This window comes from Onychostruthus taczanowskii, unplaced genomic scaffold (assembly GCF_017590055.1).
Source record: "Onychostruthus taczanowskii isolate IOZ18803 unplaced genomic scaffold, ASM1759005v1 scaffold20, whole genome shotgun sequence".
In the NCBI taxonomy this organism is placed as follows: Eukaryota; Metazoa; Chordata; class Aves; order Passeriformes; family Passeridae; genus Onychostruthus; species Onychostruthus taczanowskii.
This window is the reverse complement of record NW_024499240.1, coordinates 7,834,087-7,855,681: the sequence shown is the minus strand read 5'-3', so window position 1 is coordinate 7,855,681 and position 21,595 is coordinate 7,834,087. Positions and strand designations below refer to the sequence as shown.

The following is a 21,595-nucleotide window of genomic DNA, read 5'->3' as shown; positions in this document are numbered from 1 at the left end:
AGGCTGTGATCAACTCAAGGCCCGCAGGGGCTTCCACATGGGAGTCAAAAGTGTAATGCTAAAGCAGCAACACTGTTTTTTTTTTTTTCAATCAGACTACAAGTAAACTGTTTAGAATATATTCTAGGAAGAGAAGTACTGCAAAATGTGGTACTATTCTCCTGCTGACAGTCAATGCTGAACTGATCTATCAGTCATTTCTGACTTTTTCCATAAGCTTTCCTTGTCAATCTTGGCAATCCTTGGCAGCTCTCAGGAGCCCATCCTAAGTTTTTGCATATTTAAAAACAAAGAAAAGATTTACACCATTTTCCTTTAGGGCACTTGGCTCCCCAAGCTATCCTGAATGCCTTAAACACTTTCATGAGTCTTCTTTTTTTTAAATGTTAATGAATTTCAGTCATTATAACAGCAATTTTACGAGTGTGGCTTTTTGAAAAGATAGATCACCTAGCATGCTCTGAAGCAGTCAATCTATAACACTTTCACATGCCTCTCAAACACTTCAGAACTTGCACCTTCCTTTCAAGATCTGCCCTGGAGAGACCTCCAGCACCTGGCATGACCTCAACAACCAGAGACTCATCTGAGCCATGGAAGATGCAGCAATCCATTCCTTATACAAGGCGCTAAACCACCCAAGGTATAAAGACAGTAATTAGCAGTATGAAGTGGAACATGTCATGGTGATATATTTTTGATGATGCTTCTTTGTGTTCTTTCCCTTTTGAAACCTTTATATATACTCTGCAGATTGGCATTTCTGTGCTTCTTGGATCAACTTCGTGGTTATGCGAAGCCTTCCTACGAACAAGAATTACATTAGTCACTTAAAAATCAACTGCCTACACAGTCATAAACTAATCCACTCAGCTCAATTATATTGGAGCTACAGATCCTGACCAGACCTGCAGTGTGATGTGGGGAGAACTTTGTGGAACACTGAAAAGGGTCAGCCTGCCAGGCTCTGGAGAGAGTCCCATTGGGATGTCTCTTGGAGACCCTCCCCACACAGCAGGAATGGGGCAGCAAGGACCCACCTTCCAAATACCCCAGCTTTCAAAATCCCTAATGCTCTGAGTCAGGCTCCACCCTCAAACCCAAATAAGAGCCAGGAGGCAATTTTGCTGGCACTTCCAATAAAGTGCTGCCTAAAAAACAGGCACAGGCTGTATTTTAGGTTCTGAATGGTCTCTGGGCACAGCTCCAAGCAGCAGATCATAGTCAAGGAAAAAGGTGAAGCAGGAATGGCTAAGGGTTGTATCTAAACAACATGGTACATTTGATATGCCAAGCACAAATAATCTAAACATAGCTGTCTATCTGGCAATAGAAAGCAGCCAACAGAAAAATAAATCCCAGCTTTTAAACACTGACTTGCCTCCAGCTTTATCTACTTGTTGATTGACTAATTTTGACAAGTTTGGTCCACAAAACTAATGTACCATTTCTGCAGACTGTATGTTTCCAGCCTCCTTATAGTTCAAATTTTCAAGCTCTTTACACCTTCCCACTCTATTCACAGCCTTCTCAACCTCCCTTCAGGAATGCAAGAAAAAAGTATGTTGTCACTAAAAACTCAGCCAGCAGAGACTGACTGCGGTTCTCCCAGAATGCACACACATTTTCTCTACCTCTCTTCCTCCATCTGGCTCAGCTGAATGCCTCCTATCTCTTCCAAAAAGATCTTCTGCCCTTTCCTTGAATAAGCCCCTAGTAATCCTTCTAACTGTCACTCTTCTTACAATGAAGGCAATCCTCATCCCATGAAGACAAAATTCCTTTTCCTAGACAATCCCTCAGATTCAAGGAAGAAACATTAATTATAAATGACATAGTTACATGCTTCCTATCCGTTGAAAATACATATCAGACACACAGCAATACCAAAGTGTCATTCACCATCACTGATTCCAACTGGCTGAATTACTCACCTTAGACTCATATTCAAACTGGAGGAGTTTTATTGACAAAACTTTACTTCTGAGCATGCCATACAACTAACAGCAACTACTAAGAACTAGAGCATTTTTTCTTCCTGAATTTCTAGTCAAATGACCATCTTTTTACATAGTTGTGTGAATCAATGCACACAGCTGATTGTGGACAACCAAAAAAAGACAGCTGAAATACCAAGAATAAATTTATTTTGTTACCTTGCTGGCTAGAGGATCCCGAAACCACACTGGGTGGCAGACACCCAAAATGAGGGTGCAGGCACCATCAGGCTCAGCCCAATCCCAGGCAGAGCATCAGGGCTGCTGTTTGCACCCATTTATCAAAGGGCCACGCACGCATGGGTTAACACCATGCTGTGATTTTCCTCTCTGCTTTTTATGATCTCTGTTTTGATCTCTCTCCCAAGACAGGGAGCTCAAGCATGTCTGGGAGAGGGCCTCCAAGTTTCTGTAAACACCTGTGTTATCTCTACACAGAAATTCCTCTTCTCAAACAGACAAAGGATAAACAGCAGTAGGCATAATATATGGTTTCCCACACTGTTACTCTCCAGGCCTTGGCATTCCCAGCTGCAAGGTCACTTGATGGAATCTAACATCCTCCTTGCCATTCTTCCACTTTCAACCCTTCCCTCCCCACACTGGCAAAATACTTCTTAGCTGGTGTACATCTGTTGCGTAATACAAAAATAATAATGTTTTTACTATAAATTAAGTCTAAAGAGGATGAGTCTAAACAGCCTCTAGCTGTTTGCATCTTAATCTCAAAACTGTATCAATGAAAATCTGCTGCAGTAACCTGAAATACTTTGATCTGTTAACAGTGCTTATATTCCTCCTGTCAACATTTATTTTTCCTCAAAAGTCTTTCTTTTAAATCTAGAAATATTTCAATAGCAAGGAATAAAAAAGGAAAAGGAAAATGACAAGGAAATATTAGAGGAGATGATTAAATATTCATAAACTAGGTAATGCTAAATTCAAAGTTACACATGACAACTTTAAGTCTAAACTCTCCTATAAGTTCCTGACATTCCCTTTAACTACCTGACTGTACACTCTGTCTTATATAATGTTTCACAATTTCAGAGACACCACCTATTAGTAAGACAAATATTTTGTACCTATAACCTACACAGCAAACTGCCTATACCCAGCTTCCTGCCAGTCAAAATACCAAAATACCAGAGAACAGTTATGGCTCACACAGCAAGCTAAGTTCACCACTAACATCCCTTGAGAGAATTATGAGGGTAACTGCTAAAAGGAACTACATGTTATATAACCATTAACATTGATAAGGAAGAAAAAGTCTTGGAGAATAGCAGGGCTTTTTTGCTAGGAAAGATATCAAACTAATGCCAGTGTCATAACAGAAGAATGAGGCAAATGCACAAAAAATAAAATATAACAGGATGTATTAAATGCACATGAAAACAGGCAAAACCAGCATCTTCAATTTGAAAAACAAACAAATTTAAAGCAACTGTACAGTACAGGACAGTAGTATGTACAATTTTAGAGATACTGCAATCAGCCTGTTTGCCATAAAAATACATGTACACATTCAGATTTGCAATTGTTTTACACTTGGGTATTTGCAAAGTTGTCCAAGCAGCAGCAGCTGCATTCTTTCTGACTTAGTACTCCAAATCCTCATTTTTTGTATGAAAGCCGAAAAATGGTAAGACATAAAAAAATCCTCTGATTTCTCCACAGTCAGTTCTCAGCCAAATACGCTGAGAGTTTCCCTGTTTGCTCTCAGTTCCCTGACCACAATGCTTGCCCAGCACAGGGCTGCTTCCCTGCCTCCTGCTTTGTTTCAGCTACACCACACTGATGTTACTTTTCTACAACTTGTATCTAAATCAGGGCTGGAGATGATACATGGCAATACTCAAATATTCACAAAAAGACAAAGGATTGAATAATTTACTCTGCAGACCCCCATCTGTGAGAATGTTTTTCATCTGTAAAGACATTATCTTATCCACCCTCTATCCCAATAAACAAAACTGTAAACAGACTTTTTTTTAAACACATAACAGAAACATTTGATTTCTTTTGATTTAGTTTTCTCAAATACTTCACTTTTACTTAGACTTAGATTCAAAACATAGCTGCATTACTGAAGAAGACAAAAAATGATCCCAACAGCAGCACATCTGAACTAAACCAGCTCTCCCTGAAAGACAAAGAAAGTTCTTCACGTGCTTGAGGCTGGATATCCCAGTCTAGCAGCTCAGACACACCCACAGAAGACACATTGGCAAAAGAACACACAACACAGTTAAAACCTACAGAAACATTCTCAGGGATTTCTGCACAGCTACTGAATTATGATCGGATCCTTCAAGAATGATCAGGCTCCAGCAGCCTCTCCAGAAACAAGCAACCAGAGTAAGGAGGAAAGAGAAGCAGGAAAACTCCACTGGTGTGTGGTGCACAGAAATAATATGGAAAAATATTAAAGTTCCTTTTCCCACAACTCACCTCAGTGCCACACTCTGCTCTGGGAATATATGACACACCAGTGCTGAGGGAGGCAGGAGCAGGAGTTCACGGTGACTCCATGAATGAAGTCTGGAAACAAGCCAGCTGAGTGCTGCATCAATCCGTTTCCCTGCCCAGCATAAGACAAGTGATGCTGAGAAGTTAAAGCTATCTGTACAGTGTTTATTGGCCTCTGGGCTGTGCCCTATGCTGTAGCTGAGAGGCATTTTCCAGGTCAAATGCCATCTCCAGACTTCAGCAGATCCCATGGGTATTGTAACAACAATAAGCCAGAAAGACCCAACGTACAAAAAACTAAACCTACAAATTCTATGCGCTTGGCTGGTTTTTTGTTTTGTTTTTTTTTTTTTTTTTTTTAATCACAGAAACACCAAAAACAAACTCTGCTGAGGTAGAGATTAATTTGGTATTTGATAAAGTAAACTGGACTCTATCAGTTGACCCACTGCATTCCAAGCCGCTGTTCATCAAATGAACACAGTCACACAGGACTTTAAAGAAAGTAAAGTCTGGAAAGGGGTCAGTACTGTTCCCTCAGCACCCGAGGCCCTGCCTCTGTATGTTCTGCACCAAAATGACGGACAAGATGCCCTATACAAGAGCTGTTACTAGTCTTAGATGGGAGCACCTGCTGAAGAAGAGGTTAAAGATGTCATTGCCCTGACAGATGCACCAGGCACACAGGAACTAGCGACACCCAGTCTGAAATTCGACTTCAAGGCAACATTCAACATATTTTTTGTGTGCTGACACAACGTTAACTTTTGAAGCCTAATTATGATCATTGAGATTTCAATAAACTCACTCCACTGTTGAACAACAAACAGAAACATGTTATCAGGCAGGATTTGTTCAGAGCTGCCGAAGAGATGCTCAGCATGTCCCACTCCTCTGTTCCTTTCAGTGGGGCTGTTCCAGGACAAACACACTTTCAGAAAAATTTAAATAGTCTGGAACAGCTGGATGCAATCTTGATGCTTACTTAGAAGTGCAGCATAAAAGGCATGTCCAAATATGAAACAAAAGCTGTGAGTTCAGGTCCAGACTTGTGGGGAGAAGTCGCATGAGTGCTGAGGAGCTGTCAGCAGAGCATCAGTGGGAACTTGTGGAAAGGAGTGGAGCAGAGAGGACCCTGTTCCCAGTGGTTATGAAAAGTCAGACAGGCTCAGTCAAAAGTAAAAAGTCAGTTTTACTATCTGGGAAACGTAACAAATGCCAGCAGCAGGAGGTCAACTAAATAGAGCCTTAAAATGATAAATCAGATCAGAAAATACACAGTATTACCTTCTGTTCCTAGAGAGGTAAGAGTTTATGTTGTCTGGAACAATTTTAGAAACATTTCATGCAGAACACACCACAGGAGGAGATCCTATTGTCCCCTTTTCTGAAGATTTATCAGAGACCTTGATTAGCCTCAGAGAACCAGGGGATCTAGGTAGAGGAGCTGATTTCTCAGCCTGAAGCTGGACTACTCACTACCTATGTCAATGTGATGAGCAGGTTTAGCTCTTGAGCTGTTAATGGCTTTTAGTGGCAAATCCAAGAAACATGCAACAGGGCAGGAGAGAGGGAGGCAATAAAGGCCAATGAAGATCCAAAACTGAGGACATTTTCCTGTTTAGAGGTTTCTGGGTAGATACTCCTCCCAAGTTTAATGGAGGAGGTTGAAAAGCTTTCAGCAGAGCTATTTTAATCTGCAGCATTTCACAGGATGAATGCAGGGTATATAATGGTTGGTATATTTAGTTGGTATGGAAATATTTTGCTGGCATAGGCTATGCAGAGAATTATTAAAATGAACAAGTATATTCAGTCCTTTTGACCAAATTCTGTTCTCAGTCTTGTCTGAGGCTCAACTAATGTCACTGATGACAGTATAGTTACTTTAAATAAATAAAATGTATTATACTTTGGACACAAAGAAATACTAGTAAGAATTAATTTGCTTGGTTCAAAATTCATTAAAAGATATCAATTCACGCTTTTATTTAAGGTATAAAGTATACTTTAGCATATATCTAATAAAATAACAATAATTAACATTTAACAACTAACAAATAAATTATTAATACTGATAATGTAGAACTAATGAATTCGTTTAGTCAATGAATTCATAAACAATGTAAAAAGAGGCAACAAAACTAAAAATTAATCAGACCTCCAGTGCTTTAGATAAAAATCTATTTATAATTTCTTCAGATTGTATAACAGAAAAATCTGTAAGAACCTCTACACTCTCTCCATATAAGATACAAAGTCTCTTAATATAAGATACAATCTCTTGGTATAAGAAACAAAATCTCTTCAGGTTAATTCACTGTTGTTCTGAGCAAGGGCAAACCCCACAATCTTATTATTTACTTGGTAAACAGATTAGATCCATATTCAGCTATGGTGTTATATATGCATGCGACAACTGCTGACATATTGCTCTGCCAGTGCTTAAGAGCATTTCTTTACCAGTTAAACAATCTTTCCAGAAATAAACACATCTTTTCTGTTATCACAAGCTATAAAGCAGTTCAAGAGCCCTGAAATGATCTTTTCATTAGTTTGAGATGCTTAAGGATCTCAGTACTGAAACATCCCCAATAAGCCTTATGAGTCAGGAAGCAAATAAATCCTGCTCTCCCATTGCCCTAATGAGAATGCCTAATAAAAATGTAAACTAATTCTCTTGACTGCCACTATCCTGTCTACTGAATGAAATCTTCCTTTTCCTTACCATATATTATAACTTTAAAGCTACAGTATATTTATGGCTGTTTGAGATTACTCAGCCAATGCCACAAGCTGGCACTAGTTTCTTAACTTCCCTCATTTTTTTCCTTGGCTGAGGCCAGACAATATCACCCACCCTGCTAGCGAATCCATCCTCTTCAAGTCAATACTGTAATAACCTCAGCCAAGTCCATCCTCCATCAACAAAGCAATCACAAAGTCCTTAGCTTGCAATATTTCCTTGTTGGAGGTATACTTCAGTAAATTTGAATTATCTCTTTGATTATAAACATTTATGGGTTTTTTAAACTTAAATGAATATTAAATACACTTAAACTGTGCTTTCCTTCCTCTCTCTGTAAATGTCTCCTTGTCCTCCTAACGCAAACAAATACAGACAGTGCTTCTCCCCACAACATTTGTCACTGTTAGCAGCCAGGAGGACACTTCTGTCCCCTGTTCCACCTACACAGAGGTCCTTGCTGAGCCCTTTTCCTGCATCCCCAGGGTCTCTGCAGGGAAGTATGAGCTCAAGCAAGCAACAATTTACCTGTCCAGCAACAAAAATAAGACAGTGGGAGGATATTTCAGCTCATTTTTATGCCAGACTTGGAAGCCAACCAAGAATTCCAGCAGGACCTCTGGACAATTTGAAAAGTTGTAAAAAAACAAAATAATCCTGAAGCCTCCAACTAAAAGCCAGGTGTTATAAGGGAGAGTCAAGAAACCCTGGGATTATGCAGAAAAGCAAGTTATCTGGAGAATGGGTCAGGAAAGAGCTGAAACAGGCACCATTCTCACACATGGCCAGTAACTGCAAAGCAGAGCCATGCCACCCATAGCAGCCTTTTACCACTCTCTGGTCTAAAGCAGGATCACGAGATGTGTTTCAAGGCGAGTTACCACGGTGGAAGCTGCCAGAGAGAACATGAAGAGGATGAGACTGTTGGAGAAGAGAGCTGCCTTTCAACACACAGTGCTGGAAGCAAAAGCAGGTTCCTTTGGTCCTGATCAGCCATTAAAATTGCTGTCAAGCCTTCTGCTAGGGGAGCATTTCTCCCAGCTGTCTCCTGAGGGAATACATCTTACCAAGGGCCAAACAGGGAGAAGACTGCCAATCTACTCTTCCCCTCTGCAGCAGACTGCTGCTCCTTGCACCATGGCCAGCACGTGGAAAGAAGTGCTAGGCCCTCAGCTACCGACGGACATAGAGGACACGGCTGGACAAACTGAACTTTTAGGTGTGCTTCTCCACACTTTTGTTGGGCGCTCTCCCTCCTACTACCTCACAATTGCCAAATCACATGTTCAGAATGGGCTGCCAGGCACCCAAGCTTGTTCCTGGCTCTCACAGGTCAAACTGCCAAAAGTACTTTGCCTAGAAACAATGATCCTCCTCCTCCTTGTCTCAGACACACATCTAACAGGATGAGTGTCTCCCTGGTCACAGAGAAGGCTTCCACGCAGAGACGGTGCTTGGGAGCTCCGTGAACATCAAGGGAAAGCAGGAACTGAGCACCATTAATTCCTTTGTGCGTTTGTACAATAGGAGTTAGACCACTTAGGAGACAGCCTCTTTATTTGTTTACTGTAAGGGGCCTAATGCATAATTAGGCAGAGGGCCTTGCCCTTCAAAGTCCCTCTTCTTTCAGCCTGTGCTCTAACCCTTAGATGAAAAACTCACAGAAGGGAACTGAGCATGTTTTGCCCATGTAATATAAGCAGGTCTGGTGGCATGCTGATACTTCCCTGTCTCCAAGGAGAGGAGGATAGCAGCTGTTTTGCTGCTTCAACCTCCTGCTCTTGAGTTGATTCACACAGTGTTTGAAAAAAATAAAGCCACAACACAGTGGGTCCGAGCTGGGAAACAGGCAGAGCATCTTATGCAAGTGTCATTACACTGTTCTGCATACAAAATGTCCTGCATCAACCTGCATGAGACTCAAGTGTTTCCTCCTGACAAGCTCCAGTTGAACCTTCTGTTTTAAGTAATGGGGTTTTTTTTAATTAAAAAAGAAAGGAAAAAAAAAAAATTTACTTGAGTATTGATGTTTTCCTGGAGTACTGGAAGATACAAGGCAAGGGAAGAGCTCTTTCTCAGAAAACATTCTGCCAGACTCCTGCTCCAGGATGCTCCTGTTGTCTTCTCCACACAAGTGCAGAGTGTGGACGGAGTCCCTCCCAGGGGCACTGGCCATCCTGCCTTTGCTGTGTAGACTCTGCTCCTCGCAGGATCCAGTGACAGTTCTGTACCGAAGGGCAACCTTCAAGATGAAGTTAGGCCAGCTGGTGTTCCCTTACAGTATTCATGCCTCTGTGGAGATCTGCCTTTTGGCACTCTGTGTCAGGCCTGGCAGCTCACCTGTGCCTCGTGCTCCTTGCCTTCCTGCCAGCAGCACAGGAAGGGGAGCTCACTGCAGCACTGCCTCAGCCCTGCTCCCAGTGCTGCCAGCCACACCCCCATTCATAGGGAGAGCAGCTCCCAGAGCTGGCAGGAAGTCAAGACAGACCCCCTGGTAGATGCCCACTGCCTGCAAGTCTGGTCTATACTTTTCAAATATGCACATGACTCCGTGCAAGAGCTCGCTGATACCACAGTGACCCTCCACACAGCCCTGCCTGCACAAGGGCTGAGGCCCTTCTCAGCTCCCAGCTTCTGGCACTTAACATGACTTTCTTCCGTGTTCACAGAACAGACCCAACAAAAGTCATCCAAACTGTTTGGATCTGAAAAGACAGCTGGGATGAAAACACTGACAATCATAAAGGTGTGTTTCAGGTGCTGAGGACAAGCCAAAGTGGTTTTTTTCATGACTGCAACTGATTAAAAGCCAACAGAGAAGTTCCCATGTCTGGCACTCAGTTAAGCCATCAGATCTGTTTTATATGATTTCCTACAATGCTGACTTTACACAACCAGTACTGTGTAGCTCAGCCCTGTGCAGAGGATGACAACTTCTGCGGTGATGGCAGCCACGTGTAACATAGATCTTGAAGTCTGCTGCTCACAACCAGTAAAAACTACATTTGCTTCCACTTGGCATTTTTCCCACCTTCCTGGAAATGCCATGGTTAAACAGTTAGGTCTTCTTCCAAAAAAATTGTGATTTAAAATAAACACACAGAGTTTCTTTGAGAAATAAGAACTTAATTCTGATTTCAGCGATCACACAACTGCTAGAGGAACAGCACTCAGCACCCAGGCCTGGCAGAAAGACACAGAACTGTGGCAGCTGGGCAGCCATCTCCAGACAATGCCCATTCCTGCCTGGTGCCTGAAAGGGACTGATGATCTTCTGGGGTGAGACATCCTAAGTCTCATCTCCTCCCATCACCACAGAAATTTTCTATTCAAACACAGGAGCTGCCAAGGAAGGGAGTGAATGAGGAGGATGTGCAGCAGCAGGGTTATAACCTTTTCCTGTGACAGAAGAGGGCAGCTCAGAAAGAAACTGACTCCTGATCTGATATTTCATTCCACCACTCATCCAGATTACAGCCCAAAGCATACACAGCGTACTGTGAATTTGAGCCCCCGGGTTCATTTCCCATTTATGTGTACTGCTAATGAATTCAACAGCTGCAAATCAGGAGGGGAAAACGGAGTTTGAGACCTATGAGTGCTTCATCTGGCCTACACCTGCATTTCTGGCATATATGCAAAGTGCATCCAGATCATACTCTCTTCACTGCAGGTAGGGAACACAAGAATTGCCTGCATCCATCGTGTGGAAAGTGTACTTAACTGACCTCTGCCAAGGACAAAGTTCCTCTGTAAGACACTCTGAAAGGGGTTTGTGCTACCTCCCTGTGCTCTGTTTCCTAATTATGTCTGACCTGGAGGACATCAAGATAAACTATCCAGATCTCTTTTCAAACCAAGCAGGAGAACCATTAGCTATTGCAGATAAACTCTTCAGTGCAGAAACCGTCCTTCTGGACATGTCTTTGTTAGGATTAGCACAACAGGGCCTCTGAGAAGCATCCCAAGTAAGAAACCAAAGGAAGTATTTGTTGTGTTGAGGAGGCCTGTACAAACAGACAGTGCAAATGAACAAGAGCCCATGATGCCTTTCAACCCTCTTACTTACTGGGTAGTGCTAGGGTTTGCCCATCCTTCTCCCACATGTGAGCCCAGAGCCACTCCTGCCCTGAGCATTACACCCTTCAGCACTTACTGATGACAAAAGAAGGTGCAGTTTACACTTACTTTTACAGCTCCATTAAAAGGTGACCTGCAAATAAAAAAAAAATCAAGCACATTTAGTATTATGTGCTGAATGCCCCCAAATAAACAGGATTAAATGAGCATTCAGCCCTCATGTAAAATTTAGATGAAAAGACTGGCACTGAATGTGTACTTTGATTTTATGCTCATGAAACAAGAGTCCTTCCAAACAGCAATGCTCTGAGCAGTTCCTCAAAACTACTGGCTCCACATTTCTGCCTCTCCCTGCTTGCAGACAGCACAGTGGGATGGAGGTGTGGCAGAAACATTATCCCTCTGAATGGTGTATTTCTGAAACTGCAAAAAGAAAGCTGGCAAAGAGAGGGGACATCAGGCAGGCTCTAGCTCCCCTGCTTTCTCTTTCCTTTCGCTGCTCAGGCACCAAAGTCTAGGCTTTCCAAACGCACAGACCTGGCACTGGCTACACCCCCTGTGGAGGCACTGGGGGCTCAGACGTATTTGAAGATGAGGTTTTGAGGTCTGGTACAAATTTTAGCAGTGTATTGCACAGCTACAGGTAGAGCTTTTCCCTGTAAAATAATGAACACAATAGCTATTTCCCACTTGTAATCACCTGATTTCCCCTCCTCTTTCTGTGTTTGGCCCTGCTTAACTGACTCCCCTCCCTCAGACCCAGATCAGGAAAGTGTTTCTGCAGATGCTCAAAACTCAGTGCCTTCAATGGGAGACAAGCATGTGCTTCAGTTACTGGCTGGGTTGTTCAAATATATACCTTTCCCACCAGTGCTCTCTTGTACCAAATTCTGTACCTTTATTATCAATTACCTGGTATAAAGCGATGAAAAATAAGCTCATAAGGGACTTATGAGGCTTTAAAAATACTGTTTTGTAAATACAAGTGTTAAAACAACCAGAGGTGTGCACACTCCCTACATCTAAACGTATAATTACAGGTAAACTGATTGACATTGTCTAGAAATATTATTTAAACTAAGAAAATAAAGAAGTGAGCTACAGCAATTCCTGTCAACAATAATTCTTTAATTTTTAGTAGACTGATAAAGACATCTGCAATGGGTTAAGAAAAAAATTTAAGAATAACTATAATGTCAAGCAGGAGATCTTTTAAATTAAAAGTGCTAGTGAACTAAGAAAAGGGAATAGGTTATGCCAAATTCTCACTTACAGTTTAAAAGAGGCAGGTGATGGAGCTGAACTGAAAGCCCTGAACAAAAGCTGCTTGGCTCATCATTTCTCCTTACCATCCTCCCTGAATAAATCCACCTACCTGACATCTTTTTGCTTTCAGCTAAATACACTACTCATATGAAAGGCAGGTTTCCTCCAGCCTTGCCTGGGAAAAAGCACACCAGAGAACAGTGTGCAGGCATGGTCATGCCCCACGTGCAGGCACAGCAGTGTCATGTTAGTGCTGCTGCCACAGCATGACTGACCACTGACTAAACAGAGGAAACCAGCCAGGAAGAAAAAAATGTGGCATAGTGTCTAAACCACAAAATAAACAACAGAATAAAAGCCCCAAACAACACTTATGGGTTTTTTTCATGTTGTCTGTAATAACAGTGGACATCCTATTTCAGAAACTCATGTCGTACCAGGAGCTTCCTATAAAGTAAGACTGGCAGAATTTTTGTTGCTTGTCTGCTCTGGCATCCTCCAAGCAGTCCTTCTGCTAATATTTCAGCATACCATTAAAGAGGTACGCACATTAATTGTGTACAGAGAGAACTGTGCATGAAACAGCAGCACAAGCTCTGGCTGAGCCACAGTCCCTCAGCACATGACTTCAAGGAGTGTTCAAGCGAGCCAAGGAAAAGCAGAACCAGCAGAAACTACAGCACACTCCTACTTGTTTAAGAGCTGCAACAGGCAGAAGTAACACTTCAGCACAACACCCTCTCTTCAACAATTAGAAGCATGATTGAAAAGGAAAAAATATACTGAAGACATACACAGTGAAAGATTTAAATGTTTAAATTACTCTACAGATTTACATTAATTTCACCTATTTTCAGACTCTCAGCTGTTAGACTACTAGGCAACGCCATCTAGTGATGCTAGCCGAAAAAAGTCATGCTCCATTCTTTGTTGAAAAGAATCACTCTTGAAAAGGTTCACTCTTGCAAAATTCGTTTTTGTGGAACCACAGTATCAAGAGGTGCAAATATTTCAGTACCCATAAGCATTTTCAAACCTGCAGCATTAACATAGCAAAAAGGTCTGAGCTATTTTAGTTATCCTGAAGTAATTTCCAGAACTGACAACAGAGAAAGTGAGTTGGGTTAATCACATCACAATTTAAAAATGCACACAACATGTAGTGTTGATATGATATCGGGATACAGTGGAAAGCCCAGTAAATGACCTCCAGATTTGGAAAGACCTAGAGATATTATTTGTATGACAAAATAATTTACCTAAATTTTGAAGATTTCTGTTTGTATGTGTAAAATATGTGCTTGAAAAATGCTATCCCTTACACTTTTAAGGAAAAAGAAACCCCTGTGTGGGTTTAAACTTTCTTTTTTTGTCAGGTGGAACCAGTCAGTCATCTGCTGGTGATAGCTGTGAGCTGTAATTAGCTTCTGGTGGAAATTGCCAGCAGATGCAACTAAAAGTTTAAGTCAATTGGCTCTGCTTCCTCCTTACAAGAAAATTGGCATTTCAGGGCTGCATTCCAGCATGATGGATCTTAGAAACCAAAGCTAATTTGACAAGAAAGGGAAGTGTTCCTTTTCTTGGTCTGCTTTAACCCTGAACATGCTGCATATTCCTGCCAAGGATTATAATTTTTTTGTTCTTTTGTTTGGTTTTTTTTTTCCATTTGCTTTTTTAAAAATCCCCAAAGAAAGTAGCTATGATTATACAAGAAATATTCCACTGAAGAAAGGCCAGTGTTTAGTCCCAATTACTGAAATCACAGCTGTGGAGATGAGAGAGGAAGAGGATGCAAAAAGTCAGCAATGGTGAACGAAGGCAGCATGTGAAACAGGACTTGGAACAGGAAGCTCAGCAAGCTTAGGGACATGAAAAGCCAAGCAAAACCCTGAAGCCGGACTGCAGCTGGTTCACACTCAGTCTGAACCATTGGTCTGTGACAGTTCTGCACTCTGGCTGCACCACACTGCATCTTTCAACAGTTCCGCAGCAAATGCAGCATGGGTATTTGCTCTCACCCTGCTTCCCACCAGTTTCCTACATTTAATTAATATTTCATTATTTCAACATTCAGGCTTGATCAGCCTGTAGTGGTGTATGGGTTATGCATTCCTGTGACCTGTCCTGATCATGTCCTTCATATCTGTTGTCGAATAGATAGTGAATGTTCAGCCATGACGAGTAATTGGTATCATTGCTTTACCAGCTGGGCTTTGTACAAGCCTTGCTGGGATTTAACTTCCTAGTATCTAACTCCCAGGGATATTTGAAGACCTCAAATAGTAGAGAAACTTCACTTCCCCAAAGCCACCGTTAGTTTGCAATGACCACATCTAACACGTGTTTTTCAATGAGAGGATATCTATTCACTGAGTGCTGGCACTTCTCTTCAGAAACAAAACTTCTTAACAAATCAAGGAAAAATCTACACCTCTGTGTCAATGGCCACAGGGACACCTGCTTTATTGAACCAGGCAGCATGAAGAGAGGAAGGGTTTCTGCAGGCTGCCTTTCAGCACCCACTTCATCTGTATACTACAAAACTTAGCTGACGATGTCTTCAGACTCACCAGAAAGTAAAGTGATTTGGGATACATATGGAACTCACATGCAAAACATATCAAACACAGCACTTACACAAAAGCTTAATGGAACAATGAGGAGTTTTGTCAAGCAGAAACTCAAGCAAAGTGGCATTTTCTGACACTGGATTGACTGGTCACATTGTAAAATACTGGAATTATGCAGATCTTGCTAAAAAAAAAACAAATTATACTAGTGACTGTATTGATGCATTTCCTGAGGAGACATGCAGTGACAGCACAGCAGAACTGCCACAACCATTCTCACTCCAGCTGCCCCATATATGTACAACTCTCTCCTAAATGCCTTTGAATGCTCACTTTGTAACAGGTCAGCTTCTCAGAAAGATTTGTTAAAAGGGGGTTATTTACCACAATTTTTCTAGCAGATAAACTAGAAAAAACATACATGCACATGCTTGAGTACATTATCCTCACACAATATTTGATTTTTCACAAGGTTTAAAAGCACTTTTAATAATTTGATTTCCTTTAAAAACAGCCTATTTTAAAATAAAGCCTCTTCCAGTACGCTATATGGCTTTAGCTAGATGGGATCCTTTCCCCTCCAATTAAGAAGAAAAAAAAATCCTGTAGATCTAATCCTGCCTACCAGATAACTTGTTCTTTCTCCCTTTTTTTAAGGTTAATACTTACCACTTAATTATAAATCTAGTGTTTTCTACAAAAATGGGATCTTTCTTAAGTACTCTTCTGTTCTGTCTTCCTCTGAACTGCAAAACTATTTACCAAGACTGTTATCACGTCTTTCTTGTTAAACAGTTATTCTTCCCATTAAACAAGCAATAGAACAAATCCTGATTTCCTCTTAAAGCAGCAGAAACGCAAAGCTTCTGCCAAAAAAATCTACATAGCCAAGATTGTTAGCTAATGCACCTTCATTGCTCTTAAGGCTAAAGCATGTTGCACCACATAGGAATCCATCCAGAAGCTGAAACTCTCAAGGTAACAGCTCTTCAGGCAAAAAAGGAGCAAGGTACTAATATCTGTACAAAGAGAGGTAGCTAAAACTGGACTCCTACTTAGCCCAAGGATTTCCTGCACACCTAAGTGCTGTGGAGTGCTTAGCCCTCCAATATCCTGGTTTCACACTGAGTAGCTCCATCCCCGGGTGAGGTGGAGTGGCATGGCAGGACACGGAGCCAGTCCTGCCTTAGGTGTTTCCCGATGGAAAGCAGGGGGCTGCCAAACCAAATGTGCTGCGTGCAAACAGCATCTGCACCATTCTCCGCCTCTGTGAGACACAATTCATGCAAACCCCAACATCATCTTCACCCAAAGTATCCATATGGGCAGAAATATGGCTCACAGGCTTTGCTATTCCTTTTGAGATCTCAGCTCAGTTTCTGTATGTTTGCTCTTTTCTAAAGGCAGAACAAAGAGAATATTTGGCTTTAAAAATGTCTTGGAAACTACAAATGAAAAATTGCATGACAAGTGTACAGCTTTAATTACATCTCTCAAGGGGACGAGATAGCATTTCTGCATCCCCATCTTGTCTTTTCTCTGCCCTGGAAATTCGTAAGATGATCGGAGGTACAAATGTTCATATTTGTAGGGGGAAAAATGACCTACATTACATTCCTAGCAGATCATGTAAATAACAGGATGTAAAGTCTCACAGAATTAGTTTACATTTGAAACATTTTCAAAATATTGTTTTAGCTGGGTATAATAGACCACCATAAGATGTGACACACAGCAAACACAGGGCTGCAATTAAACAGCTGGCAAACAGCCAGAAAGAGATAAAGGCCCAGGCTGTCACTTGCTAGACAATATATATGGCTATTTTGGCAGCCAAAATGAATGTGATAATTGAGCCATGACACATTAAAAAGGCACACAATTTCCAAGGAAAGAGTTCCTGAGCACTAAACAGGGAGCATCTATAGTGTGCTTACAGCCAAGCACAGTTTATGAGTAATAACAAGAGTGGGCTGATGACAATTCAGCGGTGCCAAGCCAACCTTGTCTCATGCACTGATTTACCACAGACACAGAAATACAGCAGTCAAGCCCACAGTGGCCTTCAGAAACAATAGGTGTTTGGAAGACAAAGTCCAGGAGCTTTTCTAGTGTTTCACTGCATGTTTTATTAAATAACTTAAGGACACAGCAAACAAACAAAGGTAGCAAATGAAGAAAAGAAAGGTAGAAATGGTTTTACGTTAACACCCAACAGCTATACAAAGCTTGCTATAAATGTACTCCATTGAATTAACATGCTGACATCAATTGCATTTCCTTCTTGAAAAAAGGTCTTGAAAGCCTATACTCGGTCAGCCCCCAGCCCATTCAGTCACTAACCTCCCACAAAATATAGGTTCTTCAAGATCTAAAATTATGCTCATATAAAAGAAGGCTAAATTTAGGCTGTGTTACAGGAAAATCCCTATGAGGAGTTTACTTCCAGATCTTAGTCTAAACCACATTACAGGTGTATTCAAATAAAGAAATTGCATGTGTAGCTTCCCCAGTCAAAAGGTGCAGTGCATCAAGAGAGCTTACAAAAAGAGTAAGAACCCACTTGCAGATCCATTCACACCAGTGATATCTAGAAGACAACTGCACAGCTCTCCATGGCATCAATACCAGTGAACCACAACTGACCTGAGGGATACTGGCAAAATTTTTGTAAATGATCCCCTGTACTAAGCATCAAAGAAACAGAGGAAAAACTTTTGAGACATTAAAACAGGGTCTCTTCAATGTAAATTATTTTCTTTTCTCAAACAAAAGTATCAAAGTGCTCTAAACCATTGAGATTTCCTCAGAAAAAACTCCCTAGCCACCTCAAATAACCAACACAGACTTCCAAATCCAACAATCAGAGCAAACTGGCATTGCCATACTGGGCCAAAATAAAGAACCAGAATCAATACTTGACTTTATACTAAACCAGTACAACTACAATAATTACATAATCTACTTTTACACAATTATCTTTAATGGCTGTGATAGTAACTTCATTAAGTGTGAGTAAAGGAAATGGAAAGGCTTAAAGATGAGGTCAGAACATGCACTTTTGGCTGCTTCCTCAGGAGATGCATCAAATATGTTATTCGTGTCTAAGAACAAGCAGACTCTTGAGGGTAGCTGCAGCGCACGAAAGAAAAATGAAATCATGACATGCATTTTTCTGACCCACAAATTATAAGAAGTATAAGGGGACAATTGCAAGAATAAATTAGTTGACCCTCATCTGAAAATTTCATACTATTGCATTCATAAATGGCATATTCTAATAGAGAAATATATTAAAGAAATATAGGCTTAAATTTTTTTTGTCCCCAGTACTGCAGCAGACACACAGGCATATAATCCCACAGGCTATGTCAAGTGATGTTTTGTAGCTGCCAAAACAAGGCCAATTCACATTCCCTTCGGAAAAGCATTTAAACACACACATGGTTTCCTGGAAAAGGTGAGAAAGATGGGCTTCCTCTGCCTCAGGGCCACAAAGCAGAAAGGCAGTAATTAAAATTTAGACACAAAAGAGGAATGAAGAGAAGTAAGTCCCAGTTATTTAACATACTTCATATACTTGCCCCTTGCCCAAATATCTTATGAAATCTCAGTAAAAAAAGGGGGTTTTCATAGATCTTGTATCCAGCCTGATTGTGAACAGACAGTTATGGAAAGAGTTTAATCAAATTAAATTGCAACAAAAAAATTAATTTTTCTTATAGGTTAGGAGAAAATAGGATGGAAAACTGGTTTAGGACAAGAAACAAACACACTTAAGTAGCTGTGCGGTGTGAGAACCTTCAAGGCCTGTGAGTCAAGGACTGACAAAACTGTGTCAGGCAGAAAAGGCTGAGTAACTCAGAAGAAGAGGAATACTACAAGTAGGTAGTTTATTTACACCTACCAGGAAATCAGAGAGTGTTTCTCGTTACGGCTATGTTAACTCACATCAGCCCTTGGCCCCTTGTAATGAGCTATAATTGCAAAAGAAAATTTGGAAATACAAGGAATTACAGGAAGACTTTTTAATCTTCCGCTGCAGAGAGTAGTAGCTGTAAAAAAGGTGTGTCCCAGTATATTGCAAAGCACTAATCCTCCCCATAAAGCAGAATACCATGGAGTAGATAATAACATTCTCTGTGAAGTAAATCCTCTATTTATTTATACTTTGGCACAGTTTCCAAGTGTTTACATTTATTCAGTAAGCCAAAAAATTACTCAGACTTATTTTTCTTTATATTTAACATATAGAAGAATGACAAAACTCTGAGCACCTGGACCATAATTAAATCTATAATTCATACAGCAGCATGACGACTAACACAGAAATTAAATCTACCTGCCAGAAGAATTAATAATATCAGGAACAACTTACTGCAGCTTCCAAAAATGAGAATAGAAAGGTTTTATAGTAAAGCTTCTGTCTTTCAATCTTCCCTTAGGAAAACCTTTTTCCCCATATTTCTATTCCAGTGGTGATCCAGACTCCACCATTAAAACTTTAGAGGCCAAAAAAAAAACTCAGAGAAACTACTGACAGACTGAGAGGTGCAGTGCCTGTTAGCACAGGAACTGGAGCCACACTACAAGCACAACACGGCTGCACCACCAGCACACTGGGCCCAGCACTGCTCCTCAGCAGGAAAAGAGCTGGCTCTGTGCTGCACTGCTGGCTCTGGAGCAGAGCTGGGGTGCCCCAGGGACATACTCACTCCTAATAGAGGTTCCAGCTTCTTAGGAACACATACAGCTGGTGCAATTTCATACTGCAGTTTATCCACCCACCTAAGACAGAACAGCGCAATGGGGTGTTCCTGTGTCCTGCCCTGCATCCAAACTGGATAAAAGCCAGGCTCTGGCTTGCACCTAGCTAAGAGACTGTAGTTACACACTCCAGCAGTGCCAGGATGACTCACGGCGCTTTGCACTCTGCCAGATGACTTTGAAGAGACCAGAGAGTTGCATATGGAAAGCACAAGCAGATGCAGCACAGCATCTCCCAGACACTCGTCAAGCACTCATTGCTTATGGCATCTACTGCAAAGCTAACCAGAACTGACCCCTTGGTCTGTGATCAGCAACCAACTTTAGAAAAAGATCAACAGAATTCTTTCAGAAATAACATTCAGCGCACTGCATGGACTGCTCACTGCACAATTTAAAGTAGCCTTTTTTTTTTTCATTCAGGCTTCAAAAGCCAATGGCTCTTTCAAAGTTAACCAATGTGGAACTCTTCTGGGCATAAATGGATTTGGACTAGGACCTTGGACAATACAGTCTCTCATAATTACCTGTTCTTCACACTTTCAAGCAGCAGAAAATCCAAATGACATTTCTATTGGTGCATTTTTTTCAAACAGCACTCTTATGTTCCCACCTCCTGAAACCAGCTGCTATCACACTGCTGGGCACATGTCATCTTTACTGGAAAGCTGCCCAGCCTGGATGGATGATTTTAGCAGGGAGGTATCCAGCTTATCTCAGGTGTGGGGAGAGGTGTGTTCACAGTCATTCCTGTCTCCTTACTCCCATGTTTCAAAACAAAAAGAGAGTACAAGCACAGCTGAGTCTGACAATCCAGATAAGAGATTTTATTTATATTTATTTTTCCAAGGTCAGAATCTGGGAGTCAAGAAAAATTAAGCACATCAACTTGCATTTGTCAGAAAAAAACCCCAGAGTTATCAAAATCTCCCTTACAGTCCTGTCTGAATGAAAAGTAGGCAGTAGCCATCTACAGCAAAAATATCAAGCACAGCCTGCAGAGAAATTCAGAGGCAGTGCAAACAGCATAAACAGCATCCAGAAGGATGAAAAGTAATTTCTCAGAGTAGTACAGCTCACATCCGTCTCCATTTTCTCCATCCCCGACCCCACCTTCTCTAACTTCCAGGAAGGCACACTGGTCACTGAACAGGAATTTTGCCAGGATGCCCTTTACATCTGGGGGAACCACACGGTGCTCAGCCTACAACTGCTGTTTTAGTATCGAGAGCTGCTACTGTTAGCTTGCCTTGTAACTGATAAGAAATTACTTTGCTTCTTCTATTCCTAAAACAAAAAATCCCAAGCAGGTTTAACAGAAAACCAAGACTTTAAATAGAGCTAGTCTGCAGTATTACCATGAAAAATAAACCAAACAAAACACTTGAAAGTAAAATGCTTTCACTGCATTTGTTTTCAGAGAACCTTGAAAGTAACTGACTTCTCCACATATGGATCTGTTTAAGGTCTGCTACTCTGTATTATCAAACAAATCACTGCTTTGTTTTGATGATGTCCCTTTCACTTCAGAAGCTTGTTTCTTTAAAAAAAAAAAAAAAAAAAGTTGTGGTGTGTTTGCTCTGGTATAACTAAGTACACCACCTGGAATTCTGCCTTATAAAAAAAAAAAAAAAAGGAAGAACCAAATCACACTCAAAATACACAGCAGCCAGGTTGCTACTGCAATTCTTCATACT

The 21,595-nt window shown here is 41.1% G+C and overlaps 1 protein-coding gene across 2 annotated transcripts in view; it reads right to left on the bottom strand.

Moving 5' to 3' along the window:
• Positions 1–21,595, bottom strand: part of UBE2E3 (ubiquitin conjugating enzyme E2 E3) — a 55,031-nt gene that overhangs the window by 18,810 nt on the left and 14,626 nt on the right. Inside the window, exon 1 of one of the 2 annotated variants that reach the window (XM_041403449.1) lies at positions 11,285–11,367. The exons of the other annotated variant lie outside the window; for it this stretch is intronic. Coding sequence (XP_041259383.1) covers positions 11,285–11,352 — 68 coding nt within the window. The 5' untranslated portion in view covers positions 11,353–11,367. Of the gene's footprint in view, positions 1–11,284; positions 11,368–21,595 lie in introns of those variants that run through there. 2 annotated transcript variants of the gene reach the window in all.